This window comes from Myotis nattereri (assembly GCF_964212035.1).
Source record: "Myotis nattereri genome assembly, chromosome: 5".
Classification (NCBI taxonomy): domain Eukaryota; kingdom Metazoa; phylum Chordata; class Mammalia; order Chiroptera; family Vespertilionidae; genus Myotis; species Myotis nattereri.
Genome location: NC_138080.1, coordinates 18546712 through 18570163, shown reverse-complemented (window position 1 = coordinate 18570163; position 23452 = coordinate 18546712). Strand labels below are relative to the sequence as shown.

Here is a 23452-nt window from a genome sequence, read left to right as displayed (position 1 = left end):
GAATTGCTAGCTGTGCTGATGCACCTTTGCATGTCCACCCAGCTACCCTTGGGCACCCATAGTGTCCTGGGCAGCTGAAGGCTGTTCTGAAACCCCTCCCTCCAGGCACCTGTAGCTGGGGGCAGATTACCCTGACCCTGGGGCGGAAGATTGAGCTCTTGGCAGCATTTGGGCTGATTGGAACAAGATCCTCATCTACACACACACACGCCATTCCCTCCCCTTCTCACCCAGGGGATGCCTTCTTTCTGGGGCCTTCTCTGAGCCTTATGTCACTGCCTCCCCTTCCTGCCCATCACACCTGGTTTGCAACTGAGTGTCCCAGAGGGTGGGGTTGCCCATTGGTGTTTGTCACCAAAGGGGACCCAGTGATGGGCTAGGGGCTTGTACCCACAAGGCTTGGCCACTGTAGGACCATTGGGCCCCCTCTCCAAAAGGTTTCAGCAAGAAGGCTCTGTCCTTTCCTTAAAGCAGAGAAGTACACAGAGGGTGGGGAGGTGGGAGGGACTGGGGACAGACAGGCAGGTTAGGACAGAGGGACATCTCTTCTGCAAACAGGCTTTGCAGACGAAAACCATGGTCATGGTCACTCCTGTGGTTCTTTTGAGAATAATGCTCAGGTGCAACAGCCCACAAAAAAAGACCTACAGCTGCCCCGCCTCTGTCCCATCCGGTGTGTCCTGGATCAAGCGGAGCCAGGACTGTCCTTCATCATCCTTAGGGCCTTTGCTCACTGTCTCTCTCCTCTCCTAGGACCAATTCTGACTCTGCCCTGCACCAGAGCACAATGACACCCACCCAGCCAGAGCCCTTTATGGGGGGGTCCCAGGACGCACACCAGAAAAGAGGTATGGGCCAGGTACATGGGCATCTTTCCTCAGGTCAGGCAAGTCCAATGGTAGTCCCTGTGCTCACAGAGGTCACAGCTCATGGATGGCTAGACCTGTGAAGAAAGATTCAGTGGGTGCTATGGGACAAGGGGAGGGGCTCAGGGAAGCCAGAGATGGTACTATTTGAGTTGGATTTTGAAGCGTGTGTAGGTTTCTGGGCAGAGAAAGCAGTGCCTGTAAATACCCATTGCCTTCTGTTCAAGAATTCAGCATGGCCATGCAGTCTGGGGACCTTGCGTGTTTTTTTCAAATGTAGGGGACAGCAAGCTCAAGCAAAAGGGGCAGTTATCAGCTCATGACTAAGCAGGTCACAGCTAGATGTTGAGTTTCAGGTAGAGTTTGACCCAAGGCTTTACACTGGGCCATATCCTGGCTGTGCTGCTCAGAGCCTCATGGTCCATATCCTAGGCTCATCCTGACCTTGGTGGGTGGGAAAAAGGCTGATTCTTTCCCAGCTCTTGCCCAGAGGCTCCTCTCCAACTGGGCCATGTACATAGCGCTGCAGCTGGGCCATCTCTGCCCAGGCTCCCAACCTCTCCTCGGAGCCAGTCATAGGCAGCATCATTGGGACCTTCCAGGAGGGCACATGCCATCTTAAAAACTGGGGCAGCATCATCCAGAGAGGGGAATGTGATGCTGTGAGGCCAGCCCCAGGCAACCCCATAGGGGCCTATCTGCCCCAAGACACTGAAACCAGAGAATTAATCACGTACAGTTAAAGCCCAAATGCTTATTGCTTTTTATTAGCAGTTCACTGTGCAAGTGTGTAAGCACCAGGGAGATTCTACTGACAGGATTGTCCACCAGAACTTTACCCCTTGCGGGGGCTCTCTTTGCACTCCATCTTCCTGGGACCCTAGCTCATCAGGCAGTGAAGGTGAGATTGCAGAAGGAATTGTCTTCGTAATAAAAGCCAGGATTCTGAGTGTTCAGAGGTGATGAGGACATTGTGCCTGGAGCTTCCCTCCTGTTTCCTGTACTGGGGGGGCAATTCTGAGGTGGCATCTCCATGGTGGGTCTCCCAAGAAATGTGGGCTTTGTAGGTAGGTGGGGCTCTGTGACTGTGGAAGAGAGCTGCAAGCCTGGAACCCCTGGCACCTCAGAGTCCAGTTGGCCTTGGGGTGTGGGGAAGTGAGACATGTTACCTGTCCTCCTTCCTCCAGTCGGGGCCAGACGGTGACAGAGTCAGGTTAGCCTGGCTGCCCTCCCACCCCGAGCCTGGCCCCTCCCGGTTTCAGGAAGGCGGGGTTGATCCATCTGGCTCTGTTCAACACATCGAGGGAGCTTCATCCTCCCTGAAGTAAAACCCTCACTCAGATTTGACCACTCATGCCAGCTGATTTAACACGAATGCAGGCCTGAACCTCCAACGGGCACAAAGAAGTTGAGTCTCATCAAGAAAATGTTCAGTCTCACTGTTACCAAAAGGTCCGAGGAAGGGGCCTTCGGGTGCGACTGGCTTCATGGCTTCAAACGATGCCCATCCAGTCTCTCAGAACTTCCCTTTTTTCCTCCTCTCTCCCCTCCTTCCCTCCTCTAGGGTTGGCTGGCGTTTCAACTAACTTAAGGGGCCACAGCTACCATGGTGGCTCCACCCAACCCATCTAACACTGAGCAATGTGACACTGTGATGATGGCCCAAGAGGGAGAGTCAGCTGTCCACAGGGCAGTGGCCATTCACTGGAGCCAGAGAGAAGTTCTCAGCTGTTCTCTATAGCCTGCCATCTCCAAGACTGAGTCGATCCCATTGGGAGGCTGATACAGGTCCTTAGCTCTAGAGCAGTGGTTCTCAACCTTCTGGCCCTTTAAATACAGTTCCTCATGTTGTGACCCAACCATAAAATTATTTTCGCTGCTCTAGCGCTTAAGTCACAGGTTCTCTGACTTTTTTTAATGTTTTTGTTTTGTTTTAATGAAACCCATTTTGTACTTTAGTACAATCCCCAGAAGTCACTATTGGGGCACATTACTATCACAGTTGTGACTGTATGTCAGGGAAGTGCCCTCCTGCTACCGCCAGGCAGCTGCAGAGATTCCCTTTCTGACTCTCCTTCTCCCCACACCTCACTCTAGTCTTACTACTAACAGTCCCAGGAATGGAGGAGACCACCTCAGAGACGGACAAGAACCTTTCTAAGCAAGTATGGGACACCAAGAAGGTAAGAGCCTTTGGGCTTTTAGAAGTGGTTTCTTTCTTGTTCTTTTTTTAAGCACAGCCAAGCAGATGAAACAGCATATTGAAGGAGCTTCATCCTCCCTGAAGTAAAACCCTCACTCAGATTTGACCACTCATGCCAGCTGATTTACCATGAATGCAGGCCTGTTACACTGGTGAAAAGCATGTACAGAATTAAATAAGCCTGGCAGCGTGGCTCCGTGGTTGAGCATCAACCTATGAACCAGAAATCACGGTTTGATTCTGGTCAGGGCACATGCCTGGGTTTGGGGGCATGCAGGAGGCACCCCGTCAATGATCCTCTCTCATCATTGATGTTTCTATCTCTCTCCCTCTCCCTTCCTCTCTGAAAATACTATTAGTAAAAAATATGTTTTTTAAAAAAGAAATAAAACCCGTGCTTGCTTTCACAGCACATACACTAAAATTGGACAATACAGGGATTAGTATAGCCCCTGCACAAGGATGACACAAGGACATCAGGGTCCCTGCACCTGAATGTGGTGCTGCCATAAAGAAAGAGAAGATGGCTAGTGGTGGGGAAACACCCTTTCATCCTGGGAGTAAGAAGAGGTGGCAGAGCCCAGCATCCTGGTGAGACTTTTTTTTTTTAATCCTCACCCACATATATTTTTTCCAATGCTTTTTAGAGAGAGTAGAAGGGAGGCAAAGGGGGCAGAGAGAGAGAAAAAGAGAAACATCGATGTGAGAGACACATCAATTTGTTGCCTCCTGCATGTTGCCTGACTGGGGCCAGGAATCGAACCCACAACCTTTTGGTAGGGGGCTGACTACTGAGAAACACTGGCCAAGGGTGGGTGAATTCTTAATACTGTTTATGTAGAATGTTTTTGAAAAGATTCTTTAGAAAGTCATTGTCAAGGTGCTTTGCAAAAGTCCAGTAATAAAGCTAATGTTTACTTCCAGAATTAAGGAGCCTGTGGCCATGTAGAAATCCCTTCCACCCAGTTCCCTACAGAAACTCAAGGTCACAGGCCCCCTGAGGTGGCCCAGTTACTGCCAGTCAGGCATTCCCTTCTCACTGGGTGTGTTTGTGGGCTGACCCAGCCCTCCCCCGTGGGTCCACATTCTTGTCTGGTAATCCCTAAAGAACACATCAACAGGAGTGTCTACCTGAGGGCCCCAGAGGCAGACAGGAATTAGGGAACGTGACACAGTGGAGGCCTGTTAGCACGCAGGCTTTGTCCTGTCATGTCTGCTGCCTGAGGAAGAGAGTTCCTTGCTTTGTCCTTGAATGAGAATCTAGAGGCCTGGCCTGGAGCCTGCAGATCTCCAGTGGCAATAGTGTCTCTAGCCCAGCGACCGCCAACCTTTCAGACCTCACGGACCACCAGTGGTCCGGGGACCACCGGTTGGCAACCGCTGCTCTAGCTCACAGAGGTCTTACTGCCCATAGGGTTTCCCTAAGACCCCTTCTCCTGGGCTAGCCTGCAGGGTGGCCAGAGTTCTGGTCCTCAAATGGTGGTGTGCTGGGGTCCCCATGGGAGTCACACCTCTAGGCACCGCAGGAAGGCCAGCCCGCTAATGCCACAGTGGCAGCCTCTTTGTTTCAGGGCAGCCAGTCCAAGCTGCCTCAGGATTCCCCACATGATGTTCTTTCTGGGGGTGGACAGACAGATGCTGAGCAGAGGCAGTCTCTGCCCTATTGACTTCTTCTCCTTCCCACCCTGATCCAGGAATATATGAGGGGTTAGCCTCCGCCACCCAGGTTTCCAATGGACCTCTATAGAGCTGGTGGCCAACAGCTGTGGCACAGCCTGAGGGGCTGAGATGTAAAGAGCAGGCAACACGATCCCCCCGGGACACCAGCGCTGACAAGGCACCACATCACCCCTGGACTGTGCTACCTTACCAGGCAGACACAGTGAAACTGGGAGGGACCATAGGGAGATCCTCTCCACTTAACGCTTGGTTTAGCCCCTGGGCATGTCTGGGGCACGCCCCCCCCCCCCCCCACACACACACACACACAGTCCCTTAGGGACGCTCTTCATCTGTGGGACTCCCTAGGACCCATAGCTTGCTTCTCCTTGAGCATCACTCAGCTCTCTTGGGGAGATCAGCCATGCTATGAGGAGGCTGCTGAGCCTTTGCTGTCTTCTCTTTCAGACAGGGTCCAGGCCCAAGTCCTGCGAGGTCCCCGGAATCAAGTAAGTCCCAGTGGGACCTGCCCTGCATGCCTATGGCCACCAGGGGCTGCTCAGACGGCAACCCCACCCCAGTTTCCACCTGTTCACGAGAGGCTACAAGTCCAGACAAGAGGAATGCTGGGCTGCTGGTGGCCACCCAGCAAGGCTTGCCCTGGGGGATGCTTCCACCCCTTAGAGTCCCCGTGGTTCTCAACCTTCTGGCCCTTTAAATACAGTTCCTCCTGTTGTGACCCAACCATAAAATTATTTTCACTGCTACTTCATAACTAATGTTGCTACTGTTATGAATCGTAATGTAAATATCTGATATGCAGGTTGGTCTTAGGCGACCCCTGTGAAAGGGTCGTTCGACCGCCAAAGAGGTCGCGACCCACAGGTTGAGAACCGCTGTCCTAGACACACTGTCCCCAGACAGCAGGAGGACCCTCATCCCATCCCCTCTCCCTGCCCTGCAGGGATAAGCTGCTTCCCATTGGAGGTTTAGGCTGATGGTTGTTTCTCGAGCATGACAGCATCTGATGGCAGGATGTCCTTTTGCACCAGTTAGTGTGTTTTTTTGCAAGCCCCCCCAACCCCCCACCACTGCCACCGCAGCTTCTGGGGGAGAACCAGCAGCCACAGTCCAAGAGGTCAACTCCCCTGTGTCTGGCCTTTTCCCAGCATCTTTCCATCTGCTGACCAGGAAAACACTACAGCCCTGATTCCTACCACCCACAACACCGGGGGTTCCCTGCCTGACCTGACCAACATCCACTTCCCCTCCCCGCTTCCAACCCCGCTGGACCCCGAGGAGCCCACCTTCCCAGCGCTCAGCAGCTCCAGCAGCACCGGCAACCTCACTGCCAACTTAACGCATTTGGGCATCGGCAGCACTGGCCAGGGTAAGGCTGGGAGGGTGAGAACACTTCCTTCCCCAGCAAAGTTCACCTGCTAGCAAGGATGGCACATGTGTGTGTGTGTGTGTGTGTGTGTGTGTGTGTGAGTGTGTGTGTGTGTGAGAGAGAGAGAGAGAGAGAGAGAGAGAGAGAGAGAGAGAGAGAGAGAGAAACGACTGAGCAGGGTCACTTCCAAAATGCTGGGCATAAAGTGGGAACAGCCCAACATGGAGTGGAGGCTTGGTGTTACTAGGCTGTCCCAAGGCGAGTGGTGTTAGGACAGAGGGTACAGTCTGGGCAAAGACCCCGCATTGGGAAGGCTCATGTTGTCTCTAGGGATGGGACAGTGGTTCTGAGGGGTGCTGGGAGCTTTAGAGAGTGTGGTCCACCAGACTTTCCCTTTCTTCCCACCCCATAGCTGACTATGGCTGCCTTCTTGGGACACTCCAGCCTGACCCCCTCCCCAGGCTCCACACTCATTTCTCCCTGGCTATGTCTTCAGGGGCGACCCTTGGGGCCCTTGGCCATCCCAGTATCTCTTGGCACCACCCCAACCCTGTTCCTCCTAGGGGCCTATGGCATTATCTCCCTGCAACACAGACCAGGAACCTGGAGCTGTACTCCTCAATCCCTTGGCCCTCTTGCCCACCCTAACCAACTGGCATGTCTATTAGCCCCACCATCAGGACCCTCCTCATCCTGTACAGCCTCCACCTGCTGCCACACCCCTTCTCAGTCCCAGCCTCTTCTCCACCCAGAACAGCTGTCAGCTCATGGCCCTCCTCTGCTCCGGTCCTTGCATAGCCCCTCACCTCCCACACCTCTCCTCTCCAGCTAATGAGCTCACCTCGGGGCCTCTGTACATGCTGTTCCTCCCCCACGGTCCTTCTCTTCTAGGCGGCAAGGACCCCTCACCTGCCCCATCTCTGCTCACACCACCTTCCCATAGTGAGGCCTCCTGGCCTCTGCTCACACCCTCCACCTGGTTTACACAGCGTTGCTTTTTTGCTTTTCTGTACTCACCCTGAGTACTTTGTTCTCACCTGTCCCCTGGGTTAAGCCTCACTCCCCTGCAACCCCACTGTGACCCCTGCACTGAGTTGACTGTGGGTTTGCATTCAGAGAGGAGATAGGGTGCTCCCAGCAGCCCCAGCGAGCAGGAGGGCTCAAGGGGGCCCCTCTGTGAGCCCAAAGGTATCAGGACTTGGTGGTCAGTGAGAGCACTACGTCATGTTCCCTTCTTCCTGCACAGGGATCACCGAGCAGCCGCAATCACATGTCATCACCCCGAGTGTGGTGGCCAGCACTGTGCAGCCCTTTCTGAGATAATCACACGCTCAGAGGCACGTTCACTTGCAAGCGCTCTGACTGCCTGGGGAGAACAGGCTGTCAGAGGGGAGGCCGCACCTAGACCAAGGCAGGGCCCCATCAGACACTCTGAAGAGAGGTTTCTGGGGGAAATGGGCTGGCTTGGGAGCTGGGTTGATGTGAGGAGTGGTGGAGAGTCAGTCCTACCTCTGGTGCCCATGGGGCCTGAGAATGTGAGGTGTGTTGGAGACAGTACCATGTTCCTAGGTTTTTAGATAAGGGGATGGGAGCCAGACAATGAAGGGAGGAGTGGGACTCTGGCCTGAGGATGTTGAGATTGCCCCTGCCCCTATGCCCACCCAGGCTTAGCTACAGAGCAAAGGGCACCATCCCAGCCATGCCCCCCTGCCTACCCCCCACCCTCCGAAGGCCCAAAGACAAATGAGTAGATTCAGGGAAGCCCAAGACCCATGGCCCCTAGAGACCAGTGGGCAGCAGCGTAAGCATTGGCCTGTGCATGTGCAGAGGAAGAGAGTGGAAGGTTGGTTCTGGGACTACTGTCCCCCACTTTCCCTGGCTGATGCTGACACTACCATTTCCTGGCCCCATATCCCCCCCCCCTTTTTTAATTAAATTTTTATTGTTGAAAGTATTACAGATGTCCCCCCTTTTTTCCCCTTGACCCCCACCACCCAGTTTCCACCCCACCCAAGGCCTTCACCACCCTATTGTCTGTGTTCATGGGCAATGCATATCCTATATAATAAAAGGATAATATGCAAATTCCATTTTTCCCCACTTTTGACTGTGGCCTCCAGAGGATCACCCCCCTCCACCCGAGAGTCCTTGGCAGCCCCCCAGCGCCCACCAGGAGCTGTGCACTTCTGAGCAGAGTCTAAACAAGCACAGGAAAACAAGCACATGTGAAAGCTGCAGACCCTGAATCGGGCTGCATATGGGAGGGGGTCCGGGGGCGGGGATCGGACCCTCGCCACCTGGTTCTAGTATCTGCCAGTGATGTCTGACATGTGTTGGATTGTTTTCAAACCTGCCGCTCCAGGGGCTCGCCTGACAGGGGCTTCACTTTCTGAGTGCGTTTTAAATCAAGCCGAGCCTTAGCCTCTGGCACACATGGAGACTGCGCCGCCGCCCCCCCCCCCCCCCCCCGCCCCCCGGCTCACCCAACAGTCAGATCATGAGCCCAAGAGAAGGAAGAGGCCTTCCCATCAGAGAGGGAGACAGTGGCCCCTTTCGTCCCCTTCCACATTTGCTAAAGTCGGTTCCCTGGCTGTCCGCTGGGACCTGGGAGGACAATAGGCCTGGGTCCTCCTTCTTGGCATTGCTCTGTGCCTGGCTGCTCCTGCATTCAGGGCTTGTGTGTCTTGGGATGAGCCCCTATTACCTGGCTCGTCCTCCCCTGGCAGCTCTCCCTGCCTGCCCAGACTTCCCTTCCAACTGGCCCCACTCCTTTTCCCAAAGGTGACCCAGGTTGCCAAAAGGAATTCAACAGGAAGGCATTCGTTTACCCTCCGGGCCCCCATGTGAGGCCAGGAGCTCAGTGTGGTCCAGCAGAGGATTCAAAACCACCTTTGTATTCAGGGCAGATGTTAGAGGCTGGCAGCCCAAGTGCCAAATCCAGCCCAAGGGTGTATTTTGTCTGTCCTACGACTGTGTGTGTGTGTGTGGTGCTTTGAATGGATACTTAAACATCAGGAGAGTGCGTGTAAAAACCTGGATGTCTGGCTTCTTTTGAATCAGAGGACCTAGCAGCAGTGGGTCAAGATCCTATGCCCCAGGATGGGCCAGAGAGCTCCAGTTTACCACAGGCCCACCTGCCGCTGTCACCCCACTGCTCCTTTCACTTCTGGCATTTGACTCTGCTGCTTACTGAACACTGACATCTGCTCTCTCTGGATGCTACATGTTCCTCAGCCTGCTGGACCTATGAAGTGATGGACACTCAGAGAGATAAGGCAACTGCCCAGGGTACCCATTCCAACTGCGCTCTGAGCAGGTGTTTCTTGGACTCCTGCCCAGGCCTCTGACCCTGCCTCCCTTGATGTCTCTGTATCCATAGCAGCCTGATTTCTGAGTCCCAAGTTCTGTGCAGAAATTGGATCCCCAGGCCCTGCCTCAGGAGCAATCAATGGCACCAGGTGCCCCGCATTGCTTAGCCAAGAGGAGCCACCAGGGCATCCAAGGGGAAGTGCAGGTGTGACCTGGCTCTCCTCACATGGATGACACAGTAAGCAACTGCCCATCATCTCCCTCAGTGCACACTGGGTGCCTTCTAAGTGGCCCGTGAACCTGTCATCTTACCTGCTGGAACAAGGTTGATCTGGTGCCCTTTGCAGGATGGGCCTGGCTCCCATGGATGAGTTAGACACCTTCACTGGCCTTGACTCGCAGTTCATTAAAGCCTCACAGTTAACTGGCAAGGGCAGCTGATATCATCTCCATTTTGAGGACATGGAAAAAGAGTCTGGGTGGTCAGGCCAGGCCCTCAGGGCTCCTCATTGCATCAGCAGGCCTGTTGGCTGTCTGGCACAGTGCCTGGGATAACATAAGCCCCAAATGCTGCCACACTGAATTTGACCTCACTCAGGTCCTTCACAACAGTTGTATCCAGGCATTGGATTGCTGGGGGAGGGGGCCAAGGGGAGAGGAGGATGTGGAGTCTCTGGCAGGAGCTTCATCAGGAATGTGGGTTTTGGAAGAAGATAAAGAGTAACTGAGTTTCTAGCCAGTGGAGCTGATGGTCCAGCATGAAAAATACACTAGGGATTGGGGCGGGGGAGGTGGAAGTGAGATGGGGGGATGGAGGGGATGCCAGTTATACAAATCCAGGGCTGAGAGGAGATCTGGCCAGAGGAGCAGTTATGAGAAAGAACAAGTGCATCAAATGAGGGTGAGGAGGGCATGAAGGTCAAGAGGAAACTCCAGTGTTGGGCAGGACTGACTTGTTTGGTGCTAACCAAAATCCAAGCCAGTTTAGGGAAAAAAAGTAGATTGATTGTCTCCCAAAGAGGGGAAGTGCCAGTGTAGCAGCATCTGAGGGGCTCAGGTGCTGCCTCTCCCACCTCACTCTCCAGCTGATCCTTCCCCTTCCAGCCACAGAATGCCACACACACACACCCTCTATACCTCCAGTCTCTCTTGGAGTTCCATCAGAAGTCCTAGGTCAGTCTCTCATTGGGTCAGCCTAGTCACATGTCCATCTAGGGACCAATCATGTGGCAGTCCAGAAGCAGGAAAGTGCTGCCCAGCAGGACCTTCAGGACACCCCTCCTGGAGGGATGGCAGGATCAGTATGGAGAGTGTTGGTCATCATGGGGTTTTGGGAGGAAAATAGAGACCACACAGAGCTGGGGTCCCCAAGATCAGGGTATCAGGATCTTGGAGGGGGTACCCTGGTCTGGCAATCAGGGCATGCCCACTGGCTTCTGTCCGAGCAATTGAGCTGTCCCCAACAGTGACCATGGGTGTATGAGTGGCCCTTTGGAGGCTAGAGTCATGCCAACCCTTCCTTCCTTCCAGGGATGAACACTCCAGTCTCTTCACCGCAGCACCGTCCGGCCAATGTCAGCCCACTATCCCTGAGTTCGGAGACACGGCGGCAGCAGCAGGCACAGCAGGTGTCACCCACCCTCTCCCCGCTGTCACCCATCACTCAGGTTCGAGGGGGCAATGGCGTGGGGGACGGCCCAGTTCTGTCTCTCTGGGAGACCTACTCCTTCGAGGGAGACCTTAGAAACAGCCCAGCATTTTTGGCTTTTTGTCAATTTTTTAAACACATGGGAAATGCATTAATCAGTGACCTGGAGTCCCCTGTGCCATCATGGGCAGGTCCTATGTTAGCAATTGCTGTGTGAATGGGGCATATTTCAATTATGGAACTTTCTCTTTTTTAGGATCTAGTTGAAATTTTCCAAAATAAAATTTTAGAGAGGTCTCCCTCTCTCCCCCGATTTACTGTAATTTTGATTTTTTGGTAATGGTGTGTATATAGAAATTAATCTGTTTCATCTAGGTCACGCAGCAAGCTGGTGTATGATTGTTCATAGTAATAGTACTCTCTCATAATCCTTTTATTTCTGTTAAGTTGGTAGTAATATTCCCATTTCCGTTTCTGATTTTAGTAATTTAATTCTTCTCTTGTTTACTTAGTCACTTGAGGCTCATAGAATGAGTTAGGAAGTGTTCCCTCCTCTTCTGTTTTTTGTTTGTTTTGAAGAGTTTGAGAAGCATTGGTGTTAATTCTTTAAATGTTTGGTAAAATTCATGAGCGAAGCCACCTAAAGTCTGAGCTTTTATCTTCACTGGGAGGTTTTTTTTTTATTGATTCAACCTCCTTACTTGGTATAGGTCTACCCAGATTTTCTATTTCTTCTTGGGTCAGTTTTGGTAATTTGTGTGTTTCCAGGAATTTGTCCATTTTATTAATTTTAAAAAAATATGTTTTCATTTATTTTTAGGGAGGGAGAGAGAGAGAAACATCATTGTGAGAAAGAAATATCAATTGGCTGCCCCCAAAAGCACCCTCACTGGAGATCAAGCCTGTAACCTGGGCATGTGCCCCAACCGGGAACTGAACCAGTGACCCCTTGCTCAACCAACTGAACCGCACCAATCAGAACTTGACTATTTTTTAAAAATCCCTGACAGATAACATTTTTGTTCTTTGTTTTTTTTTAAATATAACCTTAATGGCATAATTCACTTATAACAAAATGAAGTCATTCACACATTTCAATGCCTGTTCTGGGCCTGGCTCCCCTCCGTGTCTGCTTGTACAGTGGTCTTGTTCAGATCAGGATCCACAAGAGCCATGGTGGTTTTTCTGGCAGCTGTGTCATCACTCTCTCCATCTGTGACCCCTGCCCCTTTTCTCCACCCCCAGTCTCTCAGGCTTGCTTTCCCTTTCTGGAAAGTACTTATTAGAGATTAGGCATCTGCTAAGCTCCCGGGCATGTACTGCCTCCATCACAGGGCAGGATTCCTGATATCCCAGGGACTCTGTACAGACTCATGACTTTTGAAAACTTCCTCTGCTTATTTTCCTCTTTCCAACTCTGAGAAGGCTTGAGCTGGTTATCACCTAGTGGCTACATCGGTGCCTTCATCACTCGCACCCTCGCTAACCTCCCAGGAGGGCCAGGCTGCAGGATGGTGATGAGCAGTCCCTTTCGCTCTCTGAGGGGAACAGGCGCTGGCCACCCTCTAGGTTACCGTAGTGTGATACCTGGTGCCTGCCTGCAGTGGGGAAACTTCAGTTCAGAGACGCGTGGGTTTCCTGAGCCCGTGTGAATACAGGAAGTTGTGCCTACCTCTTGGTGTGCAATGAGGGTAAAAGAAAGGCTGGTGGGGTGTAGGGTGCAGCCAGCTGGACTAGATGCCCAGGTCCAGCTGACCCTCTATAGCCCTGGGTGAGGCCCCGTTTAGGCCTGTGCCTCCCGGTCCAGGGTGTGATGTCTCTTTGTTCATCTCTATCACATTGTTGCTGAGCTTGCCAGGCCATGAGGGCCCCTTGGGGGACCAGGTGCTTGTGGCCTGGCCCCCCATGCTGACACCTGAATCTGAAGCCCTTCTCTTCCCACAGGCCGTGGCCATGGATGCCCTATCTCTGGAGCAACAGCTGCCCTACGCCTTCTTCACCCAGGCAGGCTCCCAGCAATCAACTCCACCGCAGCCCCAGCCCCCGCCACCCCCGCCACCAGTATCCCAGCAGCAACCATCCCCACCACCTCCGCAGGTGCCCATCAACCTCCCCCCAGGCAGCCCCCTGATGCCGAGCACCAGCCTGTCGCAGGGACCCCAGCTGCCCCCGCTCCTGGTCACAGTACCGTCCTCTCTCCCCCAGTCCCCCCCAGACAACCCAGGCCAGCCACCGATGGGAATCGACATCGCCTCGGTAAGCCCAGGACATGGTCGTCGAGGCCTGGCCTCAGGGTCTGGCTGTGGGGTCATGCAGGAGGAACCTGGGGCTGTGGGAGGCTCTGTTGGGTGCCCAGTTTTGTCTGCAGCCACCTCAAGGTTCCATTTGGAGGCCAACTTGCCAGGGTTTGGGGCTGAAGCAGACACTGCCGGGGCTCAGCACCCAGTGGAGTTTCTGCTGAGTATGTCACCCCATGTACACATGGGGAAACCGAGGCACAAGCACGTGTCAGTGCCCCAAACCTTACCTAATATGGGCTACCCATGTCTGGCTGCCAAGCCATTCCCCATGGCCCTTGATACCTGCCCCTGCCCTTCCCATCCAAAACAGGGCTTCCCTGGAGGTAAGGAGAGCACAGCTCTCAGGGCCCAAGGCACAGGCATCTGCAAGCCAGAGGGTCAGAGGTGAACTTGGAGGGGAGGAAGGGATGCAGCACAGTGTCTGAGCCGGGGGCTTTAGCTCAGACCCTGGGACCCCCCTGCCTGGACCAGGGCTGAAGCTCAGTTATAAGATGGGACCATGGGACCCACTTCCTGGGCTGGGGCAGGGGAGCTGCGGCTCAAACCATGGGACCCTCTGCCCAGCCAGGGACTGCAGCTCAGACCATTGGATGCCCTACCAGGGCTGAGCTAGGTTTTTACCTCTGCAAACCCAAAGCTTCCTGATTGTTCAGACTTTGACCCTGATTACTCTGGTGGGAAGAGGGTGGTCATTGCTACCTTTAACCACATCCAAAGGAACAGAGACCCATGTTTGGGGCACAGTGAGCCCTCCCCATTCAGCCTTCAGTTAACAGCCCTGGGATAAAGCTCGCTCTCAGAACATCATGTGGTCTGCAAAGAACAGCCACCTCCCTAAGCTGGTGGTCAGGCAGTGACCTAACAGTAGAGACCCACATTTCCAAGCTGCTCCAACCCCTTAGCAGGCAGACGCCCCCCCCCCCCCCGCTCCCCGCCCCCTACAGGAAAGTACCCAAGCCTTTCCTTTAGCATTAACACAGCAAGTGTGGGGGCAGCTCTGATGCTGGAGCCAACCTGGGCACCCAGCTCCCCAACACCCTCCTGCAGTGGGGCCTGGCTACGGAGCTGGGTGGACATTGTGGGCACGGGTATTCAAACCAGGTGCACACACAGTGCCTCCCCAGGCTCCCAGGTCAGAGAGTCTATCTCCTGGTACCCCCAGGGACAGCTGGCTCCCTTGGGGCACAGGCAGTCTCCTGCAGAGTTTCTCTCCCAGGCAAGCGCATCTCTCTGGACATTTTCCTGGTCTTCACCAAGTGACACACTGGTGCCACCCACACCCTATTAATTGAGCTCCCATGCCCACCCAGGCTCAACCCCCATCACAAACTGCTCAGAGTAGGTCACTGAGGAAATGCGGAGACTGAGCACTCATAGGGCCTTGGGCCTCCATGAACAGCAGGCTCAGAGAGGTCAGGCAGGCTTTAAATCCAGATCCTGGCCCAGCCTGTCTCATCTGTGGTGAGAAACCAGGGCCTGGTAAGAAGCCAGGGTCCTCTGCCTTTGAACAGGGAGGTAGCCAGCCCTCTGAGGTCTCTGGAGAGCATGACCCCATCAGGCTTGTCCTAAGCCACGCCAGTGATGGTGACTTCTTAGTGCTGGGAGCCCTGCTGTCAGTACCACCATTTTGAGGTGGGCAGGATATGCCAGTACAGACTCGGGACTGAGAGCCAGGGATCCATCCAGAGTCAGGAGCAAAAGGCAGCGCCTGCCCACCCAGTCCTAGGCCATCTCTGCCTTCGTGTGTGTGAGTGTGCATGTGTGTAGCTGTGCGCACATGTATGTAGTGTGGTTGTTTTGAAGCGTGTTGAATCGAGGTGGACCCAACCCTTACTCCCCCACAGCCCACAATTCCATGATGCTCGGTTCTAGGTTCTCTGACTCCAGCCCCCAACACCTGGGAGCTGGGTTTGGAGACAGGTACCCCTGAGGTCCCAAACTCTAGCCCCAGGTCCTCTGCTCACTGAGGGGTGGGGCCTTGTGGGAGGCTCAGCTGGGAGCCGGGCTGGGGCCTCCACGTCCTGACCTGTTTGTCGTCACAGGCCCCGGCTCTGCAGCAGTACCGCACTAGTGCCGGCTCCCCAGCCAACCAGTCTCCCACCTCACCCGTCTCCAATCAAGGCTTCTCCCCTGGGAGCTCCCCACAAGTAAGGGATGCCGCCACTCTATCCCCAGCTCACCTCGCCCCCCTGTCCCCTCGCCTGCCATCTGTGCCTCATGCCTCACATCATCCCATCTCGTCTGCTCCATGTGGTTGGGAGGAGAAGGCGCTGCCCCTCGGTCCCGCTGCTCCTCTGGGCTGTGCAAAGCTCCAGCTGGAGGTGGTGGGCTCCTCAGCCTGTTAAAGATCACAGTGCTGGCCCTGGCCAGGGAGCTCAGCTGGTTAGTGTTGTCCTGATGCACCAAGGTTGTGGGTTTGATCCCTGGTCAGGGCACATACAGGATCTCGGTGTCAGCCACACCCCAGCTCCTGGTCCATGGTTGGGGACAGCCCCAAGTGTAGCTCAAACATGGCATCCAGTAGCCTGTTAACATGTCCTCACCTGCATCTGACCACCCTGAGGCCTGGTGTCTTGAGGCTTTTGAAAGTGGGGGGTGCTCCCCTTGTTTTGGAGCACAGCTGAGGTGACAGCCAGTTGTGGGGGTGCTGACTACTCAGCCCCTTTCCCTCCCCTTTACCCCCTAGGAAGGTGTGTCCCCCAGAAAGCTTCTCTGAACAGTACCTGTCAGGTCCTTGTTCCTCTTCCACAGATGAGACAGGTTGACTCTAGGCCCTAGGCAACAGGCAGGACTTGACCAATCCTGTCAGATGCAGGTTACCTTCCCACACCTGGCACAGTTGATCCCTGATACCTAACGTGTACACACCCTGTCCAGGTTCCTCAGGGTTCCCCTTAGCCTGGCTCGGCTGTAGCCATATTCCATCTGGAATGTTCCATCAGAGAGGAAGGGGTGCTTGAAAAGCTGACATCTGGGCCCAAGACATCTCACTTGCAGTGAAGCCTCTCCAGGACTCTGCCCCTCAGTCCCCAAAATAACACTAAGTTGAGAAACCCCTAGGAGCCCCTGCAGTGCTCCAGGCCCCAAGCCTTATTCTCAGCCAAGGGGAGAGAGGATTCGCCTTTCTGCATAGAGCAAGGAGCAGAGCTGCCCCTCTAGACAGGCAGGAAAGACATCAGGCTCCCTTGTCCCCAGCTCAGATGTGCACCCTGAACCCAGACTTGTGTTGGGACAGTGGGCATCCCATTCAGGGAGGACTTGAGGCTTCATCTGCTATAGGAGGGGCCCTCAGGTGCTGCCTCCACACCCACAGCCACCAGGGATCCTGCTGGGACCATCAGTGTGTAGCCTCCTGCTCCATCGGCAGGCGGAGAGGGTGGCAGTAAGCTTGGGACAGGCCGGGGCTCGGCCTGATGTCTGCACGCTCTCTGTTCGTGCAGCCCAGCTCTGAGTTCTCATGGCTCCCAGAAGGTGGTCTCATCATGTGGTACCGTGGGATATAGCGGGCTGGAGGAGCTGCACCTGGCAGGGGAGGCAGCAGGTGGGACCTGTACCAGATGGGCAGCCCTCCCTGGGGCCAATCCCTGAGTAGCATCCCTCTGATTCAAAATAGGACAGGAATTTGAAGGTCAAGTAGATTTCTTTCAGGAGAGATTTGTGGTCCATCCACAAATGGTCCAAAGTGGTCCATCCCAGGCAGAGCCTTTTCCTGTCATGTCAAGCCACCATCTGTGTGTCGGTCCATCTGTCAAGGGATGCAGACTGCTAACTCATGTGTGAGGATGGGGCCATCAGGCTGTCAGACCCCAACCAGAGACACTGGCTTACAGGGGCAATGGGCTTGTTCAGAGGCAAAGTGTTGGGCAGAGGGCAGACCTGACTTCCTTCTGTAGGTTGAGTCCTCCAGGACACAATCACCAGCCCCATAGGCCTATGCCTCCCTGGCCTTGAGCAGATGCACTGAGCCTCAAGCAGTTGAGATCATGTCTTGTGTGCTGCCTCCCTCTTCAGTTCTGAGCAGACCTTCCTGCAAACTCTCATGGCCTCCTCACAAGAGAAACTGTGGCCTGAGGTCCCCTGTGCATGCTGGGCCTCTGGGGCCAAGGCCACAGGGACAGGAACAGGTGCCTCAGAAGAAACCTGCCACCTCCTTCATGGGCAAAACCAGCCAAAACCTTTAGCCCCTTTTTTAAACCAGAAGCTGGTAATTTTTAACTCTTCCCTGGTGTTTGAATAGAGCATTTGTCCCCAGGAGCCTCCCTGCCCACCAGGGGAGCCATCTGTCCCTTTCTGCTCTCAGCCCACTGACCACCTGGAGCAGCTAGTGGGTTTGTGGCCAATCATTGTCTGGAATGGAAGCCTGAGACTCAAGCCTTGGCCATTGTCAAGCATGTGGGGACCTTTCTAGAACAAGGAACTCAGGGGGAAGGTTCTAGGGCCTTTAATCTGTGGAGACATTTGAGAGGATGACGCCTGGGAATGGCCATGGTGCAGCAACTTCCATGAGCCATCCCGTCCTGCAGAAGAGATACTTCGGGTCTGGGCTGGGAATATATCTGTCCAGACCTGGTGTTTCGGGTGTAGCCAGGACACACACCAGCCATCCCTCTCCTCCCTCCCACATCCTGCCAGGCTCCATCCGGCCATCCCTGGCAGTATCTCCAGAATGGGCAGGGGCTCCAAGCTCTTTCTGGTGTCTTCACCACCTCTGAGGTCCTAGCCCCCTGCTTCTCTCCCAGGAGCATCTCCCAGCCCTCTTCCCTGGCCAGCCTGAGCAAGCAAGAATGGGGCTACATGCCCACCAATGAGCCCTGGGGTAGGCCGCCAGGACTCAGCAGGTGAGAGGGGGCTTTCTGAGTGCCTGTCCTGTGTTTGCTCTGCACTCATCCTGTCCACATGTGTGGACAGGGCCTGACAAAGCTCACCAAGTGCTCGTCCCATTCTGAATATTTAGGGAATCTTGTGCCTTGGTACCAGTTACATGCTTTCCTCTGGGACTTGTCAGGATTCCTGATCCTCATATCCCCCACTCCCTCATCTCTGTCTGACAGAAAGGAGGTCACCTACATCTGAGCTTAAGGAAAGGAGATGGGGGTGGCGTTCTTGGGAAATGTCAGGGTGTAGAGCCATCCCACCCCCAGCAGGCAGGAGAAAGAAGCCGTCATCCTGAGATGGGGGAGTTGCCAGCTCAGTGTAGGCACCCTGGAATAGCTGTCATCCACCTCCCTTGTCTCGTGCATCCTTCACTAGGTCTCAGGGGCCTCCCTGTGGGCTCAACTGGCCTATAGGAGCCTCCCCCCAACCCCCAACCCCCAACCTAGTCATGGGGATCATGACAACAAAAAGCCTCTCTTCTATCTGCAGCATTCTTCCACCCTGGGCAGCGTGTTTGGGGACTCGTACTATGAGCAGCAGATGGCGGCCAGGCAGGCCAATGCTCTGTCCCACCAGGTGAGCGGGTGCCCGGGCCACAGCGCCCTCAGCAAATGCTTGCCCGGACCCCGCCCGCCCTCGGGAGTGAGTTCTGCTCCTAGCCCCTCCTGTCTACAGGCAGTGGCGCACGTGACTGCCTTTGCCTCTCCTGGCGTGTGCACCTGGTGTGTCAGTGAACGCCAGCAGGGAGGGCAGTGGCTGTCACAGTGGCACTTGGCATGGGCCATGCATGTGAGTTTGCGGGAGGTCAAGTTGGCTTTGTGTGGAGGCCAGAATCAGGCATGCGGGCACAGGAGGGGTTGGCCGCTACCTGGAGCTGGTCACTCAACCATCCATCCATTTATCCATCCATCCATCCTGCAAGCCCTGAGGGTGTGTATGTGGGCAGGCCCGTGTGGGTTAGGAGATGGCGATACCCCAGGGCAGAGGGACTCGTGTGAGCAGCCCTCACGAGGATGGACCTGAGCACAGCTCTAAGCATCCTGCAGAAGAGGTGGTCCGGAAGTCTCAGGCAGCCCTTCCCACAGCAGCAGTGCTCAGTGGCCAGCCTCACACCCTGTGTCCCCTCCAGCTGGAGCAGTTCAACATGTTGGAGACCGCCATCAGCTCCAGCAGTCTGTACAGCCCGGGTTCTACACTCAACTACTCGCAGGCGGCCATGATGGGCCTGACGGGCAGCCATGGGAACCTGCAAGACACACAGCAGCTTGGTTATCCCAGCCACAGCAGTATCCCCAACATCATTCTCACAGGTGAGGTCCTGTCTGAGGTGTCCTAGGCAGGGGTCTCAGCCCTGGGGGAGATGGAACTCCCTGCCCTGTAGGGTGAGTCATGACACAACTGAGGTGTCCCTGCCTTTGGTGTGGACCCAGAGAGACCAGACCCTTGTTCCTAACCTTGAATCGCTGCCGGGCTGCAGACAGGCAAGGGGGACATACACCTGGACCCCACACTGGGCATACAGCACCTTGTGCTCAGAGCAAGTCACTCTCCCAGCCCTATGCCTGCCACCCAGGCACCTGAGCACTGTTAGCTGAGTGTGTTGGGAATGTAAGTGACCATGGCAGGGGGTGAGCCCTGCATGGCAGGAGGGGTGCTTCCTGTGCAGTCAACAGGAGTGTAACAGCTTGTACACGCTGCAGTATGTGTCTCAAACGACCTGAGTATAGTGCCCAGGTGTGTGTGTGAGGAAGTCCTGCTCCATGTAGCAGAGCCCAGACCTGTGATGCCCTCTCCACCCCATCACCCCTCCTTCCCTCCACCGAAGGCTCTTGGTTTTATTGAAGAAGGAAGTAGTTTCCTTATAAGCCAGGGCTGTGTGGGATTGAGGTGGACACCCCCTCCCCTGGTGGTCCCCACTCAAATCTCCAGGATGGATGGGTCTATGCCCAGAGTCCCCCCAAGGCTGGGACCCCAAGTATAGACCCAGTACTTCCTCCCTACCCTGACGGTGCCTCAGGTACCTGGGGAGGACCAGGCCCCATGATGACCCTGACAGTCCAGAAAGATGGATACTTTTAAACATATATACATATATTTATGTGTGTGTGTTTATTGACTTCAGAGAGAGAGAGAGAGATAACATTAATGATGAGAGAGAATCATCGATTGGCTGCCTCCTGCATGCCACCCACTGGGGATCAAGCCCACAGCCCAGGCATGAACCTTGCCCCGGAATTGAACCGCGACTTCCTAATTCACAGGTTGACACTCAACCACTGAGCAACTCCGGCTGGGCAAGATGGAGACTTTTATACTGGTTCCTAGATGGGGAAACAGGCTTGGGGACTCCTCACAAGTAGAGGAGGGATTCCAGGTTTGAACCAGGGTCTCTAGAGGAACAAGACTTCCTCCATGCCACAGGGAGGGCCCTGGATGTGCATGCCCAGCCTGCTTCTCTGACACAGGAGGAGGCTACCTGCTGATGTCTGGGGCTGGATCTTTCTCTGGGTAGGGCCAGCCTGTGCACTGTGGTATTGAGCAGTGTCCCTGGGCTCCACATGATGTTAGTAGCACCCCCTTCCCTAGTCCTGGCAGCTAAAAATGTTCCCTGGGGTGGCCCAAGCCCTCTTCCCTGAATGTGGGGGTAGGGAACCAAGACTGAGCTGACTTTTGTGTCCCCCTAATCCAGTGACAGGAGAGTCCCCTCCCAGCCTCTCTAAAGAACTGACCAGCACGCTGGTTGGGGTTGGTGATGTCAGCTTCGACTCTGACAGCCAGTTCCCTCTGGATGAACTCAAGATTGACCCCCTGACCCTGGATGGACTGCACATGCTCAATGACCCTGACATGGTCCTGGCCGACCCAGCCACCGAGGACACCTTCCGGATGGACCGTCTGTGAGTGCACACCCAGCACTCTGCCGCCCAGCCCCGGCTCCGTCACCCCGCCGGTCAGTGGTCCCAACGGAGTCTCCCTGAGCCCAGGGACTGCACACTCTGTCCCTGCAAACGGCCGAGCTTGTGATTCTGAGCTTGCAATACCGCCAAGCACTCCCGCCCCCGCCCCCCTCGGCTGTTCACCTCCCTTGGGAGGCTGTGAGTTGCCCTCTAGGACTCCGCCCTGTGCACACTCTTTCACCTCCCACCCCAGGCCATGTAAGATGCAGAAAGCATGTTGGGCGGGGCCACAGGCCTGGGGGCACCGGGGTCTGCTCCTCACTGTGGTGGGCAATGTGCATTTCCGACTGTTGTCCAGCTCTCACTGCCTTCCTTCATCCCTGGTTCCTATCCTCCACCCCGTACCTGCCACCCCCAGGTTGTGGTTAGGTAGAGAGCCATCCCCACCCGACAAAAGGGAGAGAACGCCAGAGAGTGGGACAGACCCAGTGCAAAATAAACACTATTTTGATTGCTGTCTTTTCTATTCCTGAGCAAACAGAATGCTAGAACCCTTCCCATGGGTGTGGATACAAAGATGTAAACAGAGCAGCTAGATCTTCCCAGCCCCCTGCCTCACCTACCCCCCACCGGGTCCCTCTGGGGCTGCCTGTCAGGAAGCTGCTGGCCAGGGTGACAGGACCTGCTAGACAGCGAATGTGGAGGCGGGTTATTTCTAGGGGTGGGTTTAGAACTTGATTTCATCTTTCCTGCTCTGTTCTGTGGTCACTGTTACTGTTATTTACAGACGTGTGGGAAGGGGGTGGCCAGGGCATTTTTGTTGTATTTTTTTGTTGTTTCTTTTGGTCTGTATTTCCACTTTGGCTGTAGATAAGTAGCTGACTCCTTCAAGCCAATACTTGCCTGAGAGCATCTTTTTATTCCTGAAATACTCCATTACACATGTTTTAAAGCTAACTGGAAGCAGTCTGCCATCTGAGCTGGGACCCTAGCCTCATTAGTTTCACCTCAAGGTATCTCAAAACAGAAGGGTTGAGTGGCTGCCCAGCCCAGTGAGGGCAGGTTGTGCCAGGCGAGGACTGACAGAAGCTTGGGTGACTGGAGGTGCCTTTTCTCTGGCTACGTAGCAGACTTCTGAGAAGGAGCCACTGCTTTTATTAAGGGTCTGGAGAAGACCTGGCTCTGCCTGGCCCTAGCGGTGCCCGCCAGTCCTCAGGGCTGGTGTGTCCCAGACCCTGAGGCTGGCAGCAGCTGTGGCCCCTCTGTTCCCAGACACCCCGGATGAAGTTGTCTCTCTCCCCATCCTGAGAACCAGCTGACATTCATCCCGTTGGCCACTTCTGTTGTTGCTCCTCCTGGTAGGACTGGGTTTGGAGGCAAAGAGCAGCGAGCTTTTCGTGGTGGGTTTCTAGGTGCTTGCTTCTCAAAGTGCCTTGATAGGCAGAGGTGACCATCCCTCTGCCCTCCAGGCCCTTCGAGGGGGTGGCAGGCTGGCTCTGTTTTCTGTTGGCAGCTTTACTAGGAATCTCTGTTTCAGGCCCCAAGTTGCATCTCAACTTGCTCCTCCACATGCTGTGGAGCTGACACTTCTGCCTGGCGTTATTTCTTTGTGGTGTTAGTGGCCACTCTTCTGCCTAGGCTGTGGGCGCCCTTTCAATGGGAGCTGGATTTGATCCCAGCAGTCGTCCTTCCTTTTTGCTTCTTGGCCAGGCTGTTAGCACGTATCCAAGCAGCCGGGCAGCCACACTTGTGAGAAGGTCTCCCTCAGTCACGTGGCCCCGCCACCATTGTCCGGGCTGGAGGAGCACAGTGTCAGTCTGTCCAGGTCCAGGGCCTATCCTTTTACTGTGGCAGGGGCTGGGGACAGAGATGGGGACTTTTTTTTTAAAAAAAAAAAAAGAAGAACATCTACATGTACATAGAAGAGTTTGGTTATCATTAGACTTGTATGTAGAACTTTTTAAAAAATGGCCTTAATATAATTACAAGCAACCTTCCTGGATGCAATTTTCAAACAAGGCTTTGGGATCCAGTGAGGGAGCCTTGTCAGCCCACGCTTCCCATCTGTCCAGCACCAGTTCTAGGTGCAGACAGACAGGAGAGGCCCATGGCCTGGAGCACAGGTACCATTGTATTAACATGCATTCTCTGCCTATGAGAGGTGTAGGTGCAGAGCTATCCTCGGAGGGGGCCCCACCAGGAGCCAGTGGTCAGGCATCTCCACGTCTTCCTGGGCCTTGGGAGGCCTCCTGGGGTCTGCAACAGGGAATTTTTTTTTTTCTTAAATATCACTTCTCTACTAAAT

The 23452-nt window shown here is 54.7% G+C and overlaps 1 protein-coding gene across 3 annotated transcripts; it reads left to right on the top strand.

The window, feature by feature from the left end:
- The first annotated feature begins 757 nt into the window (after positions 1-757).
- On the top strand, positions 758-23033 carry CRTC1 (CREB regulated transcription coactivator 1). 3 transcript variants are annotated; one of them, XM_081090885.1, is made up of 11 exons: positions 758-848; positions 2964-3049; positions 5197-5237; positions 5898-6118; positions 10958-11094; positions 13020-13172; positions 13281-13331; positions 15418-15522; positions 18740-18826; positions 19380-19560; positions 20940-23033. In XM_081090885.1, exons 1-11 carry the CDS (start codon positions 788-790, stop codon positions 21149-21151), a joined length of 1335 nt encoding a protein of 444 aa, XP_080947011.1. In that variant the 5' UTR covers positions 758-787; the 3' UTR covers positions 21152-23033. The 3 variants fall into 3 exon arrangements, with proteins under 3 accessions (XP_080947011.1, XP_080947009.1, XP_080947010.1); XM_081090883.1 differs by having other exon boundaries at positions 13020-13331; XM_081090884.1 differs by lacking the exon at positions 15418-15522 and having other exon boundaries at positions 13020-13331.
- Positions 23034-23452: the final 419 nt, after the last annotated feature.